At 39.0% G+C, this 18,843-nt stretch overlaps 1 protein-coding gene across 4 annotated transcripts in view; it reads left to right on the top strand.

The window, feature by feature from the left end:
- The window catches only part of PDGFD (platelet derived growth factor D), a 235,116-nt gene extending 217,540 nt beyond the window's left edge, over positions 1-17,576 (top strand). For 2 of the 4 annotated variants that reach the window (XM_081063157.1, XM_081063158.1), the window contains exons 6-7: positions 5,925-6,139; positions 14,971-17,576. In XM_081063157.1, the coding sequence (XP_080919283.1) occupies positions 5,925-6,139; positions 14,971-15,096 (341 nt within the window). In that variant the 3' untranslated portion in view covers positions 15,097-17,576. The remainder of the gene's footprint in view (positions 1-5,924; positions 6,140-14,970) is intronic. The other 2 variants (XM_081063155.1, XM_081063156.1) reach the window with 1 other exon arrangement.
- Positions 17,577-18,843: the final 1,267 nt, after the last annotated feature.

Genomic DNA, 18,843 nt, shown 5'->3' with positions numbered 1-18,843 from the left:
CATCAGTCAGATTTTTAGCTCTTTACGTAACAGATTGTGACATTATTCCCCATTTGGCAAAGGACATATTCCTGAGCAGCTTGAAATATGTGTTAGGGACCAGCCTTCTAGATGCCATCGTCTAGTCTGCATGACACTCCTTCTAAGTTCCATGCATCTTGGTGCCAGTGCTCTTCATGCATCATAGTTCATCCAGGAGAGCTGATTCTAGAACCCCAGTTTCTCAATTCTAACCTAATACCATCACTAGTTTGATTCATTCAGATAGCAGTTATTGAATACCTACACCTTGCAAAGAAAATCTGGATAGATTAGTAGGGCAAAAAATGGCCAAAGTTTTCTCTAGTGTTTGTTTTAAGTTTGTGAGTATCCATTCAGAGTCACAAAAGATATTTAAAGAAAATCAGAAACAATTGTCCAGAGGTGCATAGTGACTTCAGTTTATTATTATTATTATATTATTATTATTATTATTATTATTATTATTATTATTGGATTTAGTTATTTATTTCAAATATTCTAAAATGGCACATGTACTTAGACTACAAAGATATGTTTCTTTCAGCAGTACCCTGCTTCTAATTATTGGAACCGCATGGCTTTAGAAGAGGTGGACTTAAATGATCTACATTTAGTCCTTCCATTAGAGGCAAAGCACTAGGAGAGGAGGGATAAAAAAAAGATAGATTAACTCTTTGCTTCCCAGAACATTACAGTTTAGTGGAAGAAAAGTATCCACGTAAACAAAAAATGATAAACCAAGATCTGTGAAGTCAGTGCTTTAATAGAAAGCAGAAAATGTGTGGAGAATATATAGCAAAGGAATCAGAGGAGATGCAGGGTGAATATGCCTTTGACTTGGGCCCTAGAAGATTAAAATGAGGTATCAGACTGAGATGCTAGAGAAGGTACAATGGAATGACAAAGCATGGCGGTAAAAGCATGCTTTTGCTTCAAGCACTTGCTCTTCTCCTGCTATCACCATGTGTTAAGCACGCATGAATATAAAGGCTGCTGGTGTGTGCCTGCTAAAAGAGTTTATGAAGAACTTGAGCACTGGAAAGGCTTGATTTGGCTGTTACAAAATGATTACTGGCTATTTCTAAGAATGTGTGGAAGTATAATTGGAGACTCCAGCAGACTAAGGAAGATCAAGAGAAAAAAAGATGGCAACACACATAGTACAACAAAAATCAATGAAAGACTAGCACGATGAACACTGACCAACAAACTTGACACCCAGAGACTCACCCAAGGAAACCATCCTCCTGTTGAACAAAACAAAGCAGTGAATTAAATGTACCTGTGCAGAAAAAAGTGCTTTCCAGTATTCAAAGTGAGGATATTATTTTGTTCCACAATGGATTTTCGTATTCACAAAGAAAAATTGAAATGATCAATTTTAGAAAATACTTTTAAATGTTTATCATAAGCTTATCACCACCTATGCCACACTTGTCAAGCATGTGAAATATAATACAATTGATCCTTGAACAACTCAGTAGTTAGGGGTACTGACTGGCCTCACCCTCAAAAATCTGTGTATAACTTAAGTCAGCCCTACGTATGTGGGGATTCCCAACCACGGGTCGAAAATATGTATTGGTTTTCTGTCCTACAGAAAAAAAATCTCTTGGATTCTAGCAGGTGTTCTCCCTAAAGACAAATCATTGCTATCAGTCAATCAATCCACCTCTTTACATGGACCTCCAATTGATTTTCATGATAAGGAGTACAGATAAGTAAGGGCAACAAGGAGGTCAAGGAGAAATGAAGACAAAAAGAAGATTGTGAATAGACAAAAGTTCCTTCAGTTCAGGTGAAAAAGATGAAACTCATTACATTGCTCAATACCAAAAAAAAAAAAAAAAAAAAAAAAGAAGAAGTAGGCTCTCTTGCAGTTGCCTGGTTGATTACCCAAAGCATAGAGAACTTTTCCAGTAGAATCCGATAGATGGATATGTGTGCACAGAAGCACATGGTTGGATACATGCCATTGACAACATCCTGAAAAATGATAGGTCAGTGCCCATCAACACGCCTGAGAAGCCAGATCTTTTGGGCAGTGAGTGTCCTCTAGTGGGAAGGCTCCAACGTGGCTTGTGGAAGCTGCTCTTTGCACTCTCCTTCAGATCTTCAGACTGGGCTTCTACCATGTTTCCCTGAAAATAAGACCTAGCCGGACAATCAGCTCTAATGCGTCTTTTGGAGTAAAAAAAGAATGTAAGACCCAGTCTTATTTTTGGGGAAACACAGTAAGTACAAGAGTCATGAAAAAGCCTGGATTCAAACTCAGGCTCTGCCACTGATTGGGTGTGTGGCTGTGGACAAGTTGTGTTCTTAACCTCTGAAAGGTAAAAATAAGGGTAATAGTGGTGTATGTTATTCATAGCATTTTTGAGATTTCATGCAATTATGTATGTGCAGAGCTTTTCAAATTACCTGGTATTTGGGAATGTAGATGGCCAGAATCAAAAAGACCAGGCTGAGTCTCCTTCCTCCCACACCTAAGCCTTAATAGATTAGAAACGGAACAGGGTGGGTGCCTTCTCTAATACACCATTGCTTTACACATCCCCACCCCAGTGCTTAGAGCCCAGAACTCTTATCACAGCCCAAGGAATGTCTGTGATTGGGCTATGCTTTGAGGCCAGGGCTGCAGAAAGAAGGGTGCTCCCCCTGCACTGCACATGGCCCACATTGGATTAACGTGTCCAGAGAAAGTCTTTGAGGACAATGGAGCCTTCTCAGCCTTTCCAACTGATTGTCAGTGCAGCCCCAAACACTTTACTGATGGAGAAGAGCTATGAAGAGGCAAGATGACTCAAATTCAAAAGGACAGCAAAAGAAGAATTATAACATTCTGTGTACTTGAGTGAACTAGGGAAATTACATGAAATTAATGGGCCTTTGAATTAAATTTGTAACATCCTTGCTGTCCTATAATGTTCCACCGTGAACTGAAACAGGAAAGGAAAGGGCAGCCCTTCTCCCTGGATTTGTATCTCCTGGCCTTCCTCCCGCCCAGCAGGCTCACAACAGTTCCCCCCTCCCAGGGCAGTACCACCGGAAACCTTAATTGCCGCTCAGCCCCTTACCTGGCTCCCTGCTCTGCTGCACTGTTAATCAGTCTTCTATGACTAGATACTCAATATTCCCTGCAGAAAGTCTGCAATCGTGCTTTGCAGTTATTTGCATCCAGTCAGAAGAACCTTTTAGTTCTAGTTCTAAATTGAATGCTTCGGTGGTCTCGATGCCCTGATAAGCAGTGCAGCTGGATTCAGCAGCAGTCACACTGGGCCACAGTTCTTAGTCACATTAGTGAATTGATGCATAACGCTGACAGCATTGTAAATCTCTTCATGGTGGGTAGGAAACAAGGAACCAATGCTAGTCAGTAAACTGTTATACAATGTGCACAGTTGTGTTTCAAGGCAAGTAAGGCATACATGCCTATTCTGATTTGCCAAGGGCACTTTGGGGTTTAGCTACATTCCCGCAGGGAAGGCATGCTATAATTTGGCTTGGATATATTCTGGAGATAAGGATGTAGCCATTCACCACTCCATCCTAGTACAACAGCCTACAGAAAAGTTGATATAGCACCAGGGCGTTCAGTGTTCCTTCAGCTGTTGGGTACCTGCCACCCCCCCATTATTGGCAGATGTGGCAAGGACGATGGAGCAGAAGGGAGAAGGGCTTCCATTCCAGTTTTCTCACTTACTATTCACTTTGGGTATATAATACCTGCCTCGAAAGGGTGGGGAACAGTGAAGTGTAGTGGTATGTATAAGGTGCCTAGCAGAGGGCTGAGCTAAAGATACTCACTAGTGTTACTTCCTACCTATCCCTCTCTGCCTTCCCGCATGTCACAACCTCTTCTTGCTAATTGCACCTCTTTACGTTAGACAAAAAATATTCCCATTATCACAAGCAGCAGACTTGGCCCTCTGCGTCAGCCCTGTCCACAGGCCCAGTAACGCACAGGCCAGCATTAGTACTTATCTCAAGGTGACACTTGTAATGGATGATTGCCGCACTTCTTAATCCATTTATGTAATCCTTCCTGCTTTGCTTGCAGTTATTTAGCAGCAATAAAATGGTTCCTTTCCCAAGACAGAGTTCATTCAATTTAAATCTGGATTGATTATAGCTAAACTTATGACATGTCTTTACAAAGGAAGAAAAAAACAGCAATAAATTATGCACAGTAATTATTTAGCATTTATTCAGCCCCCACAGTGTCCTGGGATCAGTATATAACAGTTGGGGGAAAACGCCTGCCCTTAAGAATCAAAGCATAGCTGCACGTGTGAAAAGGCATTCAGGGCAGGGCACCAATCCAATTGCAGTTTAATTCTTTATTCAAGGGGTCATCTGGCCATTTGGCCAGTCTTTCAGCTGACTTCATGGGGTTAAGTGGACTCTTCACCCACTCGTGCCTCCTATTTGTTGAGTTTCCCTCAGATGCTGTCTCCTGACAGCCTCCTTAGCCTTTGACTGTACTGCACCTCAAGCAGTTTTGGTTTAAGGCTAAGGCACTTACTGGAGCTGGAGTCCAGGATCAGCCTGATGATATCTGCCTAACATTTGTGGGATTCCTTCTGTGGAGGGGGACCTGTCTGGTGACAAGGGAAGCACACAGGAAATGGTATGGAACCCATGCAAATGAGGACCTTTCTTCTAATTGCACTCTTCTGAGAAGGTAGTTATGTATGGGCTCACCAGAAGATTTGGATGCCAAGTGAATAGATAATTAGATGGATTTTGAGATCACTAATTAAAGTGTAATTTATGTAATATAACAATACAAATTTAACTCCAGGAGATATATATGAGTAAAATTTAAAAATCTACCATGATCCTTTTCATTCAGAGAAGTCCCGGGAACCCTACCACCTGGGCAATTATTTCCCTAGAATAATGGCCAAAAGTGAAATAGAGGTGACATTTGTTTTTCTTTTAATTTTTTTACATTTAACTCTAAAAGGAAAATATGCAGGAAAAAAATCAAAATTAACAAAGATGAATAATAATAGCCAGCATTAATTCAGTACCACGCACACTAGATATAACCCTTCAAATATTGCTGTGAAATAGGTCAAGTTATACTATTGACATTTTACAGATGAGGAGGCAGAAGTTTGGGGCAGCTAAGCAACTTTAACTAAAAGGAAGTACAGCCATGAAGTGAAGGCAGCTATAGTTTTACTGCAGAGCCCAAGCCCTTAACCACTGAGCTATCCTGCCGTCTAGGACCCAATGCAGAAATATGTTCACAAATATTCACAACCCCCAAAATGCTATTTCCTTTAAGGTTTTGGTTGACCTCGGAGTTCCAATGGAACTGAGACCTTTTTCTTTCTCATATTTACTTGTAAAATTTCAGTTCCAGTTAAATATATTAGCGTGATTGTGCCTAATGTGTCCCTGATATAATTCAAATTATATTTAAGTAATGGATTAGAGGCAGGATTTATTTAGACACAAGAAGCAATTTTTTTTTTAAGACAAAGGCAATTATTTTAAATTGCTGCACATTTCATAGTCTTTCCTTGGAACATTTCTTTCTTTCTTTTTTTTTTTTGCATTAAAAAAAGTACAAGGAAACTTGAGCCAAGATACAGACTTAGCCAAGTTTTTTGAGGGCTTTTTGGTTTTTCTTTGTTGTTGATGATGATGGTGATGATGATTTTTGGTTGTTGTCTGAAGGGCAGAAGGATCAAAAGAGAAATTATATTTTCTACCTTTGGTGTTTGGGGTAGTAATATGTCCCAAGGACATATCCAACCCCTGAGTTAAGATAGCTCTCACAGAATCCTCCCACCCCGATTCCCCCAAACTCAGCACCCATTACCCTCAAACACATGCTGAGTGTTTTTGCTTACAGCTGTACGCTTGCTTACACAGTGTGTTTCTTACAGTTGACCTGGACAGGCTCAATGATGATGTGAAACGTTACAGTTGCACTCCCAGGAATTACTCAGTCAACTTAAGAGAGGAGCTGAAGTTGACCAACGTGGTCTTCTTTCCACGTTGCCTCCTTGTGCAGCGCTGTGGAGGAAATTGTGGCTGTGGAACGGTCAACTGGAAGTCCTGCACGTGCAATTCAGGGAAAACTGTGAAAAAGTATCATGAGGTAAGCCATTCTCAGATTTATTTGTTGTAGTGCAGCGTTTAGCATTTTTCAGCTGCAAAGGTCGTGTAATCCAAAGGGTCCTAGAAGACAGGGCCGTTGAATGCAGTTGTTCAGATTGTTGCACAAGGGCCCCAGCCAGAGAGATGACTGGGAGCTGAAATTATACTTGTGCTAAATTTGCCATGCTAAATGCCCTGGGGGAGGATCTAAGTCTGGGTTGACAACAGCCTTGTTAGAATATAATTTTCAAATGCATGATGCAATAATTTCAGAGCTTACTTGGCCTCCTTGTGGAAATATGATGGTATTCATTTACAGGATATGAATGCAAAATCTAGGTTGCTGTAAGAAAATGTTAACAGCCAAAGTTTAATTCAATCGAGTCTTGAAAAAAAATTAGGCAGTGTAAAGATAGCAAATGAATTACCAGAAAGTTTATGCTGTCAGAGATTTTTTTTTCATTCTGTAAGTATGAAAGTATTTTTCTTCTAGAAATACTACTTTTTTCCTGAATGCTACTGAGTGCTACCTGGGGAGCCAGCTCTGAAATTATGCAAAAATAAAAGTAGATATAAAAAAATAAGAAGAACAAAACTTTAAGGAGAGAACAGTCATCTTTAAAAATAATAACAAACACTCATGAGCATTTACTGTGTGCCAGATATTAATTATTATAAGTAATAATTTGCTCACTTAGCAGTTTCTCAACAGTGCTCTGTGTGTGTGTGTGTGTGTGTGTGTGTGCTATTTTTATTCTCTTTTTATAGAAAATTAAACTGAGGCCTAAGAGGATCAGTAAGTTGACCAGTGTGACATGGTCAATAAATCACAGAGCCAGGACCTAAACTCTGATTAGCTGGTTCCAAAGTCTATGTTTTATCACTAGTAACGCTGTGCTCTCTCTTAAAATGTATAGAACTTTGTTGCACATTAAAGAGTAGGCTTAAAGGGAGTTAGAGCTGCTCCTGACAGTAACAGCGGCTTTACCACCTCCTGTTTGTGTGAGCATATGCGAGTCCCTAAGTTTAGAGACTCAGTTTTCACATATGTAAAACGGGACTAAGAAAATGTACCAGTTAATCCCTTACAGGGTGGTTCTGAGGATCAAATAACATAGTGTATATGAAATGTGATTTTGAAGATGTGAAACATCATACTGAAATATATTTAAAAATATAAACTCAAATGTGAAGCAAACACTATTGTTAGGAATTATTGTTTGAGTTGCTATCCAAGACAAAGGAGCAGTGCTCCCTAAATAAAATCTCCAGCTTCTTAAAAGTATTTTGTTATCCTGAAAACAATAAAACAATAAGAAGAAGAAGATTGGAGGCAACTTTTGAGCTCAACGAAAATGTATACCTCATAATTGGTATTTTCCTCTTGGGAAATGCAGGAAGACCACAATGATTATGCTTACCTTCAACGGGGGAAACACATTATTTTATATCTACATTAAACATTCTCTTAGTATCAAGAATTTCTTACTCCACCCCACAGTTTTCAAAGGGAAAAAAAAATGTCCTCATATTCAGAGAATGCTATTGTCTATTTTCATTGTGTTTATTTTTGTATGACCTGATGAACTCTAAATTGGATACTTTTTTTTGCTTCTAAGAACCTAAATTTTGTAATGTTTAGTCATAACTTGAGGATGAATGCGGACTACGATAATCAGGTTAGAGTTAAAATGATCTAAGAAGTGACAAGAGCTCTACCTAGTCATAACTGTGGGGAAAACATTCACGTTCAGCCTTTGAAGTATTTGGGGTGTGCTGTATTTTCATCTTGACTCTCTGCTCAGATATAAGTTACAGCTTGGTGTTTTTAGATTCCTTATTAAACAGCAGAGTTACAGTTACACCTAAAAGGACCCTCACCGCCCAGACAGGGTACTTTCTTTTGTTCCTTTCATTTTCTTTCATGTCTCTATACACAATAGCTATTACCTGTAAATTTCTTTTCACAATTAATATCTAGAAGAGGAAGCCTTGATCTTTTTTGTTCTGTCACACGAACAGATCTAAAATGTTGGCATCTTTTTGAAACTGCTGTCTAAAGCATCTCGTAGGAACGTGTGTCATAATATTTTTACTTCTAGCAGTTTGCAGAGCTCCATATTCTGTCAAGTGCTAGACAAAGGGACAAAACAGTGTCAATCCCTCAGTCCATAACTGCACACCTGGAACAAACACGTGTGGCATATTTCCCCTTGACTCCTAAAATACCCTTGAAATATGTCACAGTGACCACTCTGCTGAGTGCCCTGTTGGAAAGTGCAAAAGAAGGCTTCTTCCATTTCCAGAAATCGGGGGTACTTGAGCCAGGCTCATTAGGGAAAAATCCTCTTGCTTTATTCTATTAGTTCTGTGTCTGTATTTTTAACTCAGGAAAATGAGAAGCCAGTTTCCCTAGCTCCTAGTTATAACTGATGAGATGTGAAATGAGTCTCTGAGAGATGAGCACCATTAAGTGGTAACTAGAACTTGTCATATAAGCAGGCCTTTGTGACTTCTCCACAAGTTTTTCAATGCTCAGCATTTAAGGAATAAAATCCAAGAAATTATAAAGCCCCTAATGAAGCTAATATTATTGCTTTTTTCACAGTTCATGCAACTTCTCCTTTAGGGGGTTGCTCATTCTTCACTGCACAGTACAATGTAGCATCTTTATTATTTCCTGTTCTCAAAAATTTGTAGGAATCCTGTTAAAGTATTTGGTTTTTTTGTTTGTTTGTTTGTTTTTTCTAACAAGCGTTCTATGTCTCTTGGAATATATAGGATAGAAAAGACACCTTGGGTAGTGGTTTTAAATAGGGAAGGTTCCAGAAAACACATTGCATAGACATTCAGAGGATGCAACATGTCAGTTGTCATCTTCCCTTGATAATGCATAAAGAAGGAGTGGGATATTTCCTGGAAATACAGTGACCCTTTTCATTAATACTTACTGGTTTTCATCATTTTGTCTCCTGTCTATGTCCTAAGTTCTCAGTCAACAGCTAAAACCTGAGGGAGCAACATAGAGAGATAGATAGAAGTTAATTTTCTTTGTTCTTCCTCTCGTGATTATTGTCACAATGCTGATATAATCACCTACACTAGTAGAACTTTCTGCGCTGCGCTCTCCAACATGGTAGTCACGGGCAAAACGTGGTTAAAGGGCGCTGGAAATGTATGTAATGCACATAAGAAACTGAATTTTTATTTTTGTTTAACTTCAACTAACTGAAATGTAAATAACTACACATGATTAGTGGCAACCATACTGAACACACAAGCCTGTTTCCAGCACATTTACAACATCTAGAATCATTCTTGTATCTTCACAAAATTAAAAAGTGACGTTAGAGGATTCTATTTATTTTAATGTAGAGTTTTATATTTAAAAGTGCTTCCTATTAGAGTTTGAGTTAGAGCTAGAAGCAGATATTTATACGAGTACATGAACAAAAAATTCATTAGATGTTATAAAGTGTTGAGCTTCAGACTCAAGACAAAAGAATAGTACTTTTACTTTTTAAGCATCTGTTATTGAAACAAATTTAGCTAAAATTGTAAATTGAGACCAAAGATACAGAAAAACATTTTGTTTTTCCGAGTTTCTACTCTAGGGTAAATGCTGTGAGATTTTGGGTTATGATACAACTAATTATCACAAAAGTCTAGAAAATCTCTTTTCTTTTTCTGGAAATATTTCTAGGGTTTGGGAAGAAGCTTCTTTCCTTCTTCCCCTTTCTCCCTCTTTGAGTGAAACCATGAGACAGCTTTTTCTCAGGCGTTTCCTGTATTTCTCTCTGAGAGATAGGGCGATAGAGCAAAACACGGTATGACGAGAAGATGTGGATTCTGGTTCCAGCTCTGCCACAATGGCAGGCAACCTAGAGCCAGCCATTTAAAACCTCCAGGGCTTCGGGTTTCCTCATGTATAACCTACAATTTTCAGTTCCCACACAGACCTGAAATGACATGATACCCATTAACGGTTATACTCTTTCCTACCCCCAAAATATCATCTCGCCGAAATTGTGTAAGGAATATAAACTAGTTGAAGTACTAGGTAAATGCAAAAGAATAAAGTATGATCTATAACAGTTAATGTTTATAGAAAAGTTAATTCACTCATCAGTAACACCTGTGCTACTTACCTCATGGGGATGCTGGGCGAATAAAAGCATCTGAAGACTATAAAGCACAGGACAGACATGAGTGGAATTTTCTGAGTGCATGATGAGTGCATGATGCACTTCCTGACAGCCCTGATAACTCACCTAAAAGCGAATGGACGCTCTATTTAATACTACAAAATGCACACATCCTTTCCCTTCTAGATCTAGCTTCACGTCAGGCCTTCCTGCCAAAGTTCAGCAAACCTGTCTTAGGGCACAATATTCCTCAGGTAGACAAAACCCATCTGTGTCATGAATGATACTTAGTGCTAATGCCGTGCTCTGAAATTTGGTGCCAAACTTGGCTTCCATTGTGTTTTCTGCAACGGGAAGGTTGAACGTGTAGCAATGAATCATCTAAGGCACTATCAAAATCATTTAACTGTTTAGTTCTGGAACGGTAGGACTAAAGCTAAATATACCCGATAAGAACCCCTAGGTCCTCACAGAAAATTTCTCTTAGAAGTAAATGTCCACAGTTGTGAAGATTGTATATTCAAAATTTATGAGAGTCTTATAGACCCTCACTGAAACCCTAGCTTTGGTCACCTTCAAACCTATCAGCAAAACATTGCTGAACTTCTTGTCCCTTGTGTCTTTCTTGTTGAGTGCTGTGTCTTAAGACTTGGCATCAGTCTTTCCATTACAAGGCCCAGCCACTGCTGCAAATCTTGCCTGCAAGTTGAGCAATTACCCAGATAAAAAATAATATGCTATCCCTATTTTTACTTGTAGCCACTTAGATTTCAGAAAAAAATTGACGACTAGCTCTTAAAATCTTAACCCTATGCCCATTTTTCATAAGCATGAAAGGATTCAAAATGAAAGCAAAAATATGACACACTTTTTTTTCTTATGATAAGGAACTGTATGTGTACTGAATACCGCCTGCTTTAGAAGTTGGATAGACTCTTAAATAAACACTTAATGATTCCGGTTTATGCAATGTAGTTGTCCTGAAATATGTACTTGTGTTCCTGTGTCAGCCATTAATTTGAGAACTGTTACAAGACCTTAACAACCTTCTTTTTTTTAATATTCTCAATAAACAAGAACCTAACTCAGCAAATAACTTTTCTGCCTGGTATTGTTTTATTAGTGTAATAGCATTATGGCAATGATTCATTCAGTGGTTTATTGGCATTGTAGTTAAATATCTTTTGTGATATGGTAATTTGCAAACTGAGCCTCTTTGGCTTTGTGTAGTGGTATGAAAGCTACCAACTAGTTCAGTCATTCTCCATTTAGTAAAAGACAACTTTCCCCTGGCTTCCTGTAGTTTTCCAGGTGGTGAAGAGGAGTCGAGATTTCTATTTTCACCCATACGTGATAAGAAATGGCTGGCTGTTCTTCAGGGAATTTGTATTTCAGTGTGTGTGCTTGCAGCTGTGAATCATAGCTCAGAAAACAGGAAATCATTTTATAATGGCTCCTATTAGCAAGTGTCCAACAGTGGCTATAATTAATTCAATGGTTCCTTCCCTTTAAAGGTGACCAGATAACCCATAACTAGCCAGTTTGCTTCCTCAGATAAAGGCTTTTCATTTTTCTTTTAACTTTCTACCATCTCTCAAATCAGCTTTGCTCTCTTCCTCCTTTCCATGCTGTATACCTGAACCTAAGACTATTATATGGTCTGAAAGCTTTGAACATCAGTGCTGTGATCAGCCAGTAAAGCAGTCCAATTTCCACTTTGTTCAAACAGTGCTTTCCTGTCTTGTCGGGGAAAGTGTCTGCCAATTCATTTTTCTTTTCTTATCAGCAAAATACATATATGCTGTGCTCCCGTTGCTTAATATAAAACACAAGGAAGATCCCTGAATAACCAGGAGATGAGTTAGAAAAACTGTCCAGGCTCTGCTCTCATCCCAAAGCACACTCTTTTGTTTGCCATCAAATGAGAAAGCAAATCGACAGAGCCCTGATTTTATAGGTGCCACTCATTGCAACTTATTAGGCTTTCATCATGGCCTTCTTCAAACAGAGGCTATTTATCATATGCCCATCCTCTTAGAAATAATTTCCCTCCCATGCACTTGCCAGCTCCCAAATCTGGTTTACATGCAGGTAGCCCTGGGCAATAACAGCTAATTCATGTTGGAGAAATTCTTGGTGAAGCTGTAGAACTTGAACCTCTCACCCCTTCTAAGGCAATCGGACCAAATATGGCCCCATAGGGGTTTCATGTCTGTCATGGGCAGGGCTTTGAGTACCCAAAAAGGTAATACATTCTTCAACCATTGCTTTTTGCACTTTTTTCTTTCATTTTGTATAGTTACCCAACAAGGAAAAACAAGGCAACAATGAAAGGTGAATGTCATTGTAACTCTGCACGCAGTACTTTAAATTTTATTTCAAAATTGTGAAATGATTAAAAGTGGTCCACAGCATGGGCCCCTTTGTTTCAGCCTCTGCTTTATCTCCTGGCTTGTTTTGGCCTGTGTTTGTTGGAGGTCGAACAGGGGAGATGCAGGGAGGACCTCAAGGGAGCGACCGACCGTACACAGACAGCCCCTTTCCTTGGAACTGATGGCGTCACCGCCAGTCACCAGGTGCATTTCCTTAGCAGCTGCTGTGTTCCCAACTGAGCTGTACAAACAGAAGGTTTGATTTTATAGGTAAGGGCAGGAGCTAGTCCACGTGCTCTGCTTCCACCAATTACTAGCTCTGGGGCTTTGGGCAAGTAACTCAATCTCTCTTTCCTTGTCTATGAACAAAATTAGGAAAGTGCTTAACAGTACCTAACAGTGTTGCAGTGAAGACCAAATAATTTAATATTTGCAAAGTCATTTATGAAGTATATGGCAATAATGTTAGTGCTTATTTTTGCTACTCTTGCCCTCAAAGCACGTATAATCCAATGAATAGAAAGACTGTATCATAAATCGTGTGAAATTATGTGATGTATATTATAAGTGAGGTACAATTGCAGGAGAAAAATACAGCAATGTAATTAGCTATCAAAAGTGGCATTGGGACTAGCTTTACCAATATTAAAAGCTTTTGAGTCTTTGGACCTCCCTCGTGATTTCCTTTAGGGTGTTCCTTCCCCCCGCCCAGTTTTGTCCTCATAAACATTCTTTTGAAGTTCTGCTTCAAATGGGACTCCATTTTCCTCTGTTGGCAGAGTCTAGGCTCCCTTTCTTTACTGAATATTGAGCAGAGCCAGTGATTTCTTCTCCTCCTCCCTGGAATTCCCATGGAACAGCGTGACTATGTGCTAATGTAGAGGGTACACTGACTGTGGTGCATGAGTACTGAGGTCTCCGGGCCAATTTTTCCTGGCAGATGGTTTTGGTTTATTTATGACTTGAAACAGACAATGTGAGAATGAGAAAATTGCCGGGAATATAATCCATAGTAAAGAATTGTGAAGATGCCATGAAAAGTTATGCAGACATGAAAGAAAGATTCCACCATATCTAAACTTCATCTAGAACCAACGTATACCAAGTAGTGCGTATTAGGTCCCCACTCCAGTTCACGTGTGGGGCCACACACACCTTTGAGATACAAAAGGAAATCATAGGCACATTGTAGAGGCATTGGGTCAGTGTTCTGGGAGGGAGCCAAGAGGAAAAAGCCCTGTTCCCAGATCCAAGTTACCCGAATACCCTGGACAAGGCACTTAGTTTCCTTTAGCGTCTCAGTTCTCTAATCTGTAAATTGGGAATAAGGATATTTCCTCTACTGTGTGACAAGGTTTGTCTGAGGGCAAAAGAAAAAGAGTGTCTGTGAAAAAATCTCTGATAACTGTAAAATGCTACATAATTGTATGGTGGTGCTATGACAGAGTTTGGAGTCTAAGGGGAAAATAGAACAAAATCAAAACTGAAGGCTAACAAGAACCTACAAACATAAAGAAGAGAAGCAATTAAACTGACCAAATAGTATATGTGAAAACAAGCATGTAATTTTCCAGGAGGAGGGGCAGTACATGTGATGACTAATGTTTAACTTCAAGTGAAGCCTACAGCAGGGAAGAAGAGTTAGCCTCTATTTAAATGCACTAATAAAAAAATATGTTTCAACTTACTAATTCAAAAAAAAAATTAAGGATATACTTTATTAATTTTAAAATAATGTACAGAGATTTTAGTGGAGCCTGATCTGTTTTGAACTGTAAAAGATATTATATATTAACAAATAGGTAAGAACTTAAACATGTTTTCATTTATTTATGGGCGCTAATGTCCTTCAGTGGGGCAAAATGTTTTATGCGTCAACCAAAAATATATCCATACTGGCATATTGTGTTCTTGACTATGCACTGTGCTATCCACAGAAATAATAACATGCTCGGTGTTGTTATTTATCCACAACTTATGCTTTGGGCAGAAGAATCCTTAGGACACTAGTAGAGACAGAACCAGGGACCAAGCAGACCCTTAGAAAGCTATCAATAAATACCTGCTGGGACCCCTTGTTACTGCAGATAGGTAATGCAGGGGGCATTACTCTGATCAGTTGACCCCTCCACTTCAAGGAGTTGATGATTGTTTGTAAAAACATTTACATGTGTGCATTCGAATCAATAGTGAGCCCATAGCTGTCACTGGATTTTCAAAGGGTCAAGAACCAGTTGTCACAAAGAAAATAAGTGGTATCTATTGAGGACTATACTCCAGGGGCTTTCTAACAGGAAATGTGCTTCTTCTCCTAGGTATTAAAGTTTGAGCCTGGCTATTTCAGGCGGAGGGGCAGAGCGAAGCACATGGCTCTCGTTGACATCCAGTTGGACCACCATGAGCGGTGTGACTGTATCTGCAGCTCCAGACCACCTCGATAAACGAATGTGCACACCGTTACATCAAGCATGGAAGAGCCTTTAGTTTAAGGAGGTTATGGTTAAGAGACCCTTTTCCCGCCAGCAAACGAACTTAGCCTGCAAAGCAATGAGTTTCAGCCCAGCTTTGTTAGTGCTACGGCAAATAGAAAAGTGTATCATCAAATTCTATATCCAAGAACATAGAATTGCATTTAATAATAGTGCCTGAGGATATATCCATGTCTACGTGTAAATAGATCAACTGATCAGGATATATAACCAGCTACACCAGAGCTTACATTAGGTTGAGTTATTGAGAGCCTTAAAATCTTTTGAAAAAAATAAGGGATGTATTAAATACATGAAACATGTCCTTGGACTATTCAGAAGATTAATTTATTTTCAAATTTTGCATCACAAAACAATTTTGGATCTTGCTCTTTTAAAGAAAGCATCTTGTGTATTAAACACCAAAAGTTGAGCTTTTCTAATGTATATATCTTAATTATAAAAAAGGAAAAATGTGGTTTCTGGGAAAAAGGCACAAACCAAACCATTTTTCCCCCATGAGATACACTACATACTTACCCACGTAGACAATAACTGCCTGTCTCCAAAAGCATGCCATAATAATATAGGTGCTTTAGAAATTAAGTCATTAAGTCTTTTTATGCATCTTGCTGAGGGATGCAAATTCATTTAACACCAGTCTCAAAAAAATTCTTAGCAGGTTTATTATTATAATCATACACAAGACAATTTATAAACTGTAGCAGGATTTTGAATTCTTCCCCTCCACAGAAGTAACTCCTTTGGAGAATGGCATTGGGCATATTATATGAGCTTTTCAAAATAGTGTTCATTGAAAGATTTGGGCAGTTGAAAGTCAAAAATGCAAACATTGAGGTACTAACACAACTGGAAATTGGATGGTATATTGGATAGAATCCATATTTAATAATGGATTCAAACTCTCCAAGCTATGCTAATTAATCTTACGCATTTCGTTTTTATGTTCCTGTCTCTTCGATATATAGACATGGATTTACAATGGCATTTTATATTTGGCAAGCCATCATGGATTATTTATAGCCTGAAAGCTTTTGTGTGTTAAAACACCCAGTCTTATTGATGGAAATCCCTAATCATATTCTCACAGTTCCAAATTGCTGTTTCTGAACTAAGTGAAATCAGGTCTGGGGTCTTTCCCAATTCTGTGGAGCTTGTTCTAAGAAGCCATGCTGCAAATTGTGGGAAGCTCAAGTTTGGCCCCGGTCTACCACTGAAGAACTGTTTTTGCATTGGTGGTTATTATTGGTATTTAGAGTAATTTTTCCTCTCTGGCTCCTGAATGTCTATTTTAAAGGAGACTGACTCCAGGAGTAGGAAGTGATTCATCATTCTCCAAAGCAAGACTCTTAAGAGAGCAACACTGAGATTAAGATAGCTCAGGGGCTGCTCAGAGAGAACTGCATTTTTCTTTCTGCCTTAAAAGAAAAAAGGAGAGCTGATTTCTTCCATGAATCCAGCACCCTACTGACTAAAACCAATTTGAGTGAAGTGGAATGTGACAGGAGCTCGTTAAGTCTCTATGTCAGATGGGTGGCCCGAATATACTTGGACCTCTGAACATGGTGATCTCGGGACCAAATTCTCAACTATCCTTAGCTCATTTCTTCTCAGTTCTGAAATGAAAGACCAATGCTTATTAAAGATATATCTTCAAATTTTTCTAAAAGTGTCCAGTGTTTTTACCTCAAGGGGTAAGTGATAAAATTAAATACTCTATTGTTCAGTTGTCCAAAATCCCAGAGCACAGTCAGAAATAGCTGAGACAGAGAGACACACTAATAATCAGGAAACACTCTTCCCCTTCATGACCATTTGCAAGTTTCTTATGAAAATACAGGATTGCTGTACCCAAATAGAAATGTGTTACATCACCCTGGCTTGTTCAGCTTACATTGTATCTGTAAGTGTAATAAATTAGTGTTCTACCCAATTTTCAATACACTTTCCAGACTGCAATAACCAGGATGGTTTTCAGTTAAACTCCTATCTGTACGTTTTATTTATTAACTGAAATGTAAGCAAGCATGTGCACTCTCTGTTCCTCTTTTCTTTCCTGAGTGTTTTATTAAAAGTTTTCCTTTGGTTATCTGTTATCTATTGCACTTCCAACATGTAGCCCATAAATCTGTTTCATTGCCATCAGAGGAATAAAAAACTCACTGTACAAATTACATTTCAAAACAAACCCTAATATATCTGCATTTCTGCATGGCTCACTCACCTGTAATAATGCCTTTCATTCAATATGTTTTTAGAGGGTAGAACATTTCCATAAGTAGAATTTTTGGATTTTTTTGTCATATCAGTAACATGCACCTTTTTCCTCTCAGCATTTTCGGTAGCAAATGTAATATTCCTCTTATCGTCATGAAAAATAAATGTTGCTTTTGAATAAAACTACTCCATTATTTGGTACTCAGTTATAGCTTTAAAAGGTGTACAGTGTTACAACCTTGCTTTTACTAAAGGCATATTCGCTGTTCTGATGACAAGATGGGGTGATTTCTGAGGCCTTGGTTTAGAATGTTGAAAGAGCGCAAACCTTGTTCCCTGACAATAGGGTTCTGCTGTGTCCCTGCCCTGCAGCCCAACAACGAGGTAGGACGGGTTTTGTTGTTCTCTTGCTGCTGTTGTTGCTTCTTTGTTTGACTGTTTGTTTCCCTTAGGCCTTTTAGTGAAATACAGAGGGTGCCAAAAAAAAAAAAATATATACACATTTCAAGAAAGGAAAACTGTATTAAAATTGTAATACTCCATATATACCAATAACAAAAGATGAATACAAGTCACGTTTGACTTCTGCAATTACGAGAGGGGCTCAAAGTGGTTACCATCAGCGTCCAGACACTTCTGATTACGGCGAACTACTGCTTGAGCAACGCTGACCAAAGTGTCCATTTGTGTACATTTTTTTGGCATTTCCGGTATAGTCTCCTTTGATGTTGCTCACTTAAGAGAGTTCACAGCCATTTCTCTTCCTCGGAGGCCTGAAATCGAAAACATCACAGATGCATTTCCCTTTTATCTGCCCTTACACCTTGTCCTGTCTAGGGGGACCCCCAGCTGGTGGGTCAGTGTTATCAGCTCAGTTTAGGGGCTACACTCCTATAGAACTCGGTTTGTAATTTGGGTTGGGAGGTGGGCAAGGCATAAATAGAGCTCTTCTTCCAGAAACAACTTCTGCTTTTCCTTGCAGCTTATTCTTTATCGTCATGCTACCGGAGACGGGACAGCAGCTGCAGTGCTGGGTGAAACTCTGCTACTTTATTCAGTTTAATGGACTTAGGTTGTTTGGGGAAAGGGAGCAGAGACGTGTGTATTTTGTGGCAAGAATCCATTTTACCATCGGAAATACCAGCTAATGTGTGAGTCAAAGTGTGGGGGAGGGACAGGGAAAGGATCAAATAATGCTGTGCATTATAGTTAAATCAGCTATCTTGGATTTTTATGTAAAAATCGTAGTAGCCATATATAAAAACATTTTAATGCAAATACATTAAGAATTTTATTTCATTTCCTGAAATGTGCATGTGTCCAATTTTACCCTAAGAATAACTCAACAGATGCCCAAATTGTTCATATTCTCCTAGGGTCTTCTGGTAGAACATTAAATTAAAATTCGTAGATTAGTATTTGTCGGTCAGGGGACCCTGCTCGCTGCGCCATTTGTCGTGCAGGGCGTCCGGCGGGGTCTCT

The sequence above is a fragment of the Rhinolophus hipposideros genome, assembly GCF_964194185.1.
Source record: "Rhinolophus hipposideros genome assembly, chromosome: 10".
Taxonomy (NCBI): domain Eukaryota; kingdom Metazoa; phylum Chordata; class Mammalia; order Chiroptera; family Rhinolophidae; genus Rhinolophus; species Rhinolophus hipposideros.
The sequence above is the reverse complement of the archived record's forward strand: the minus strand, read 5'-3'. Positions and strand labels throughout refer to the sequence as shown.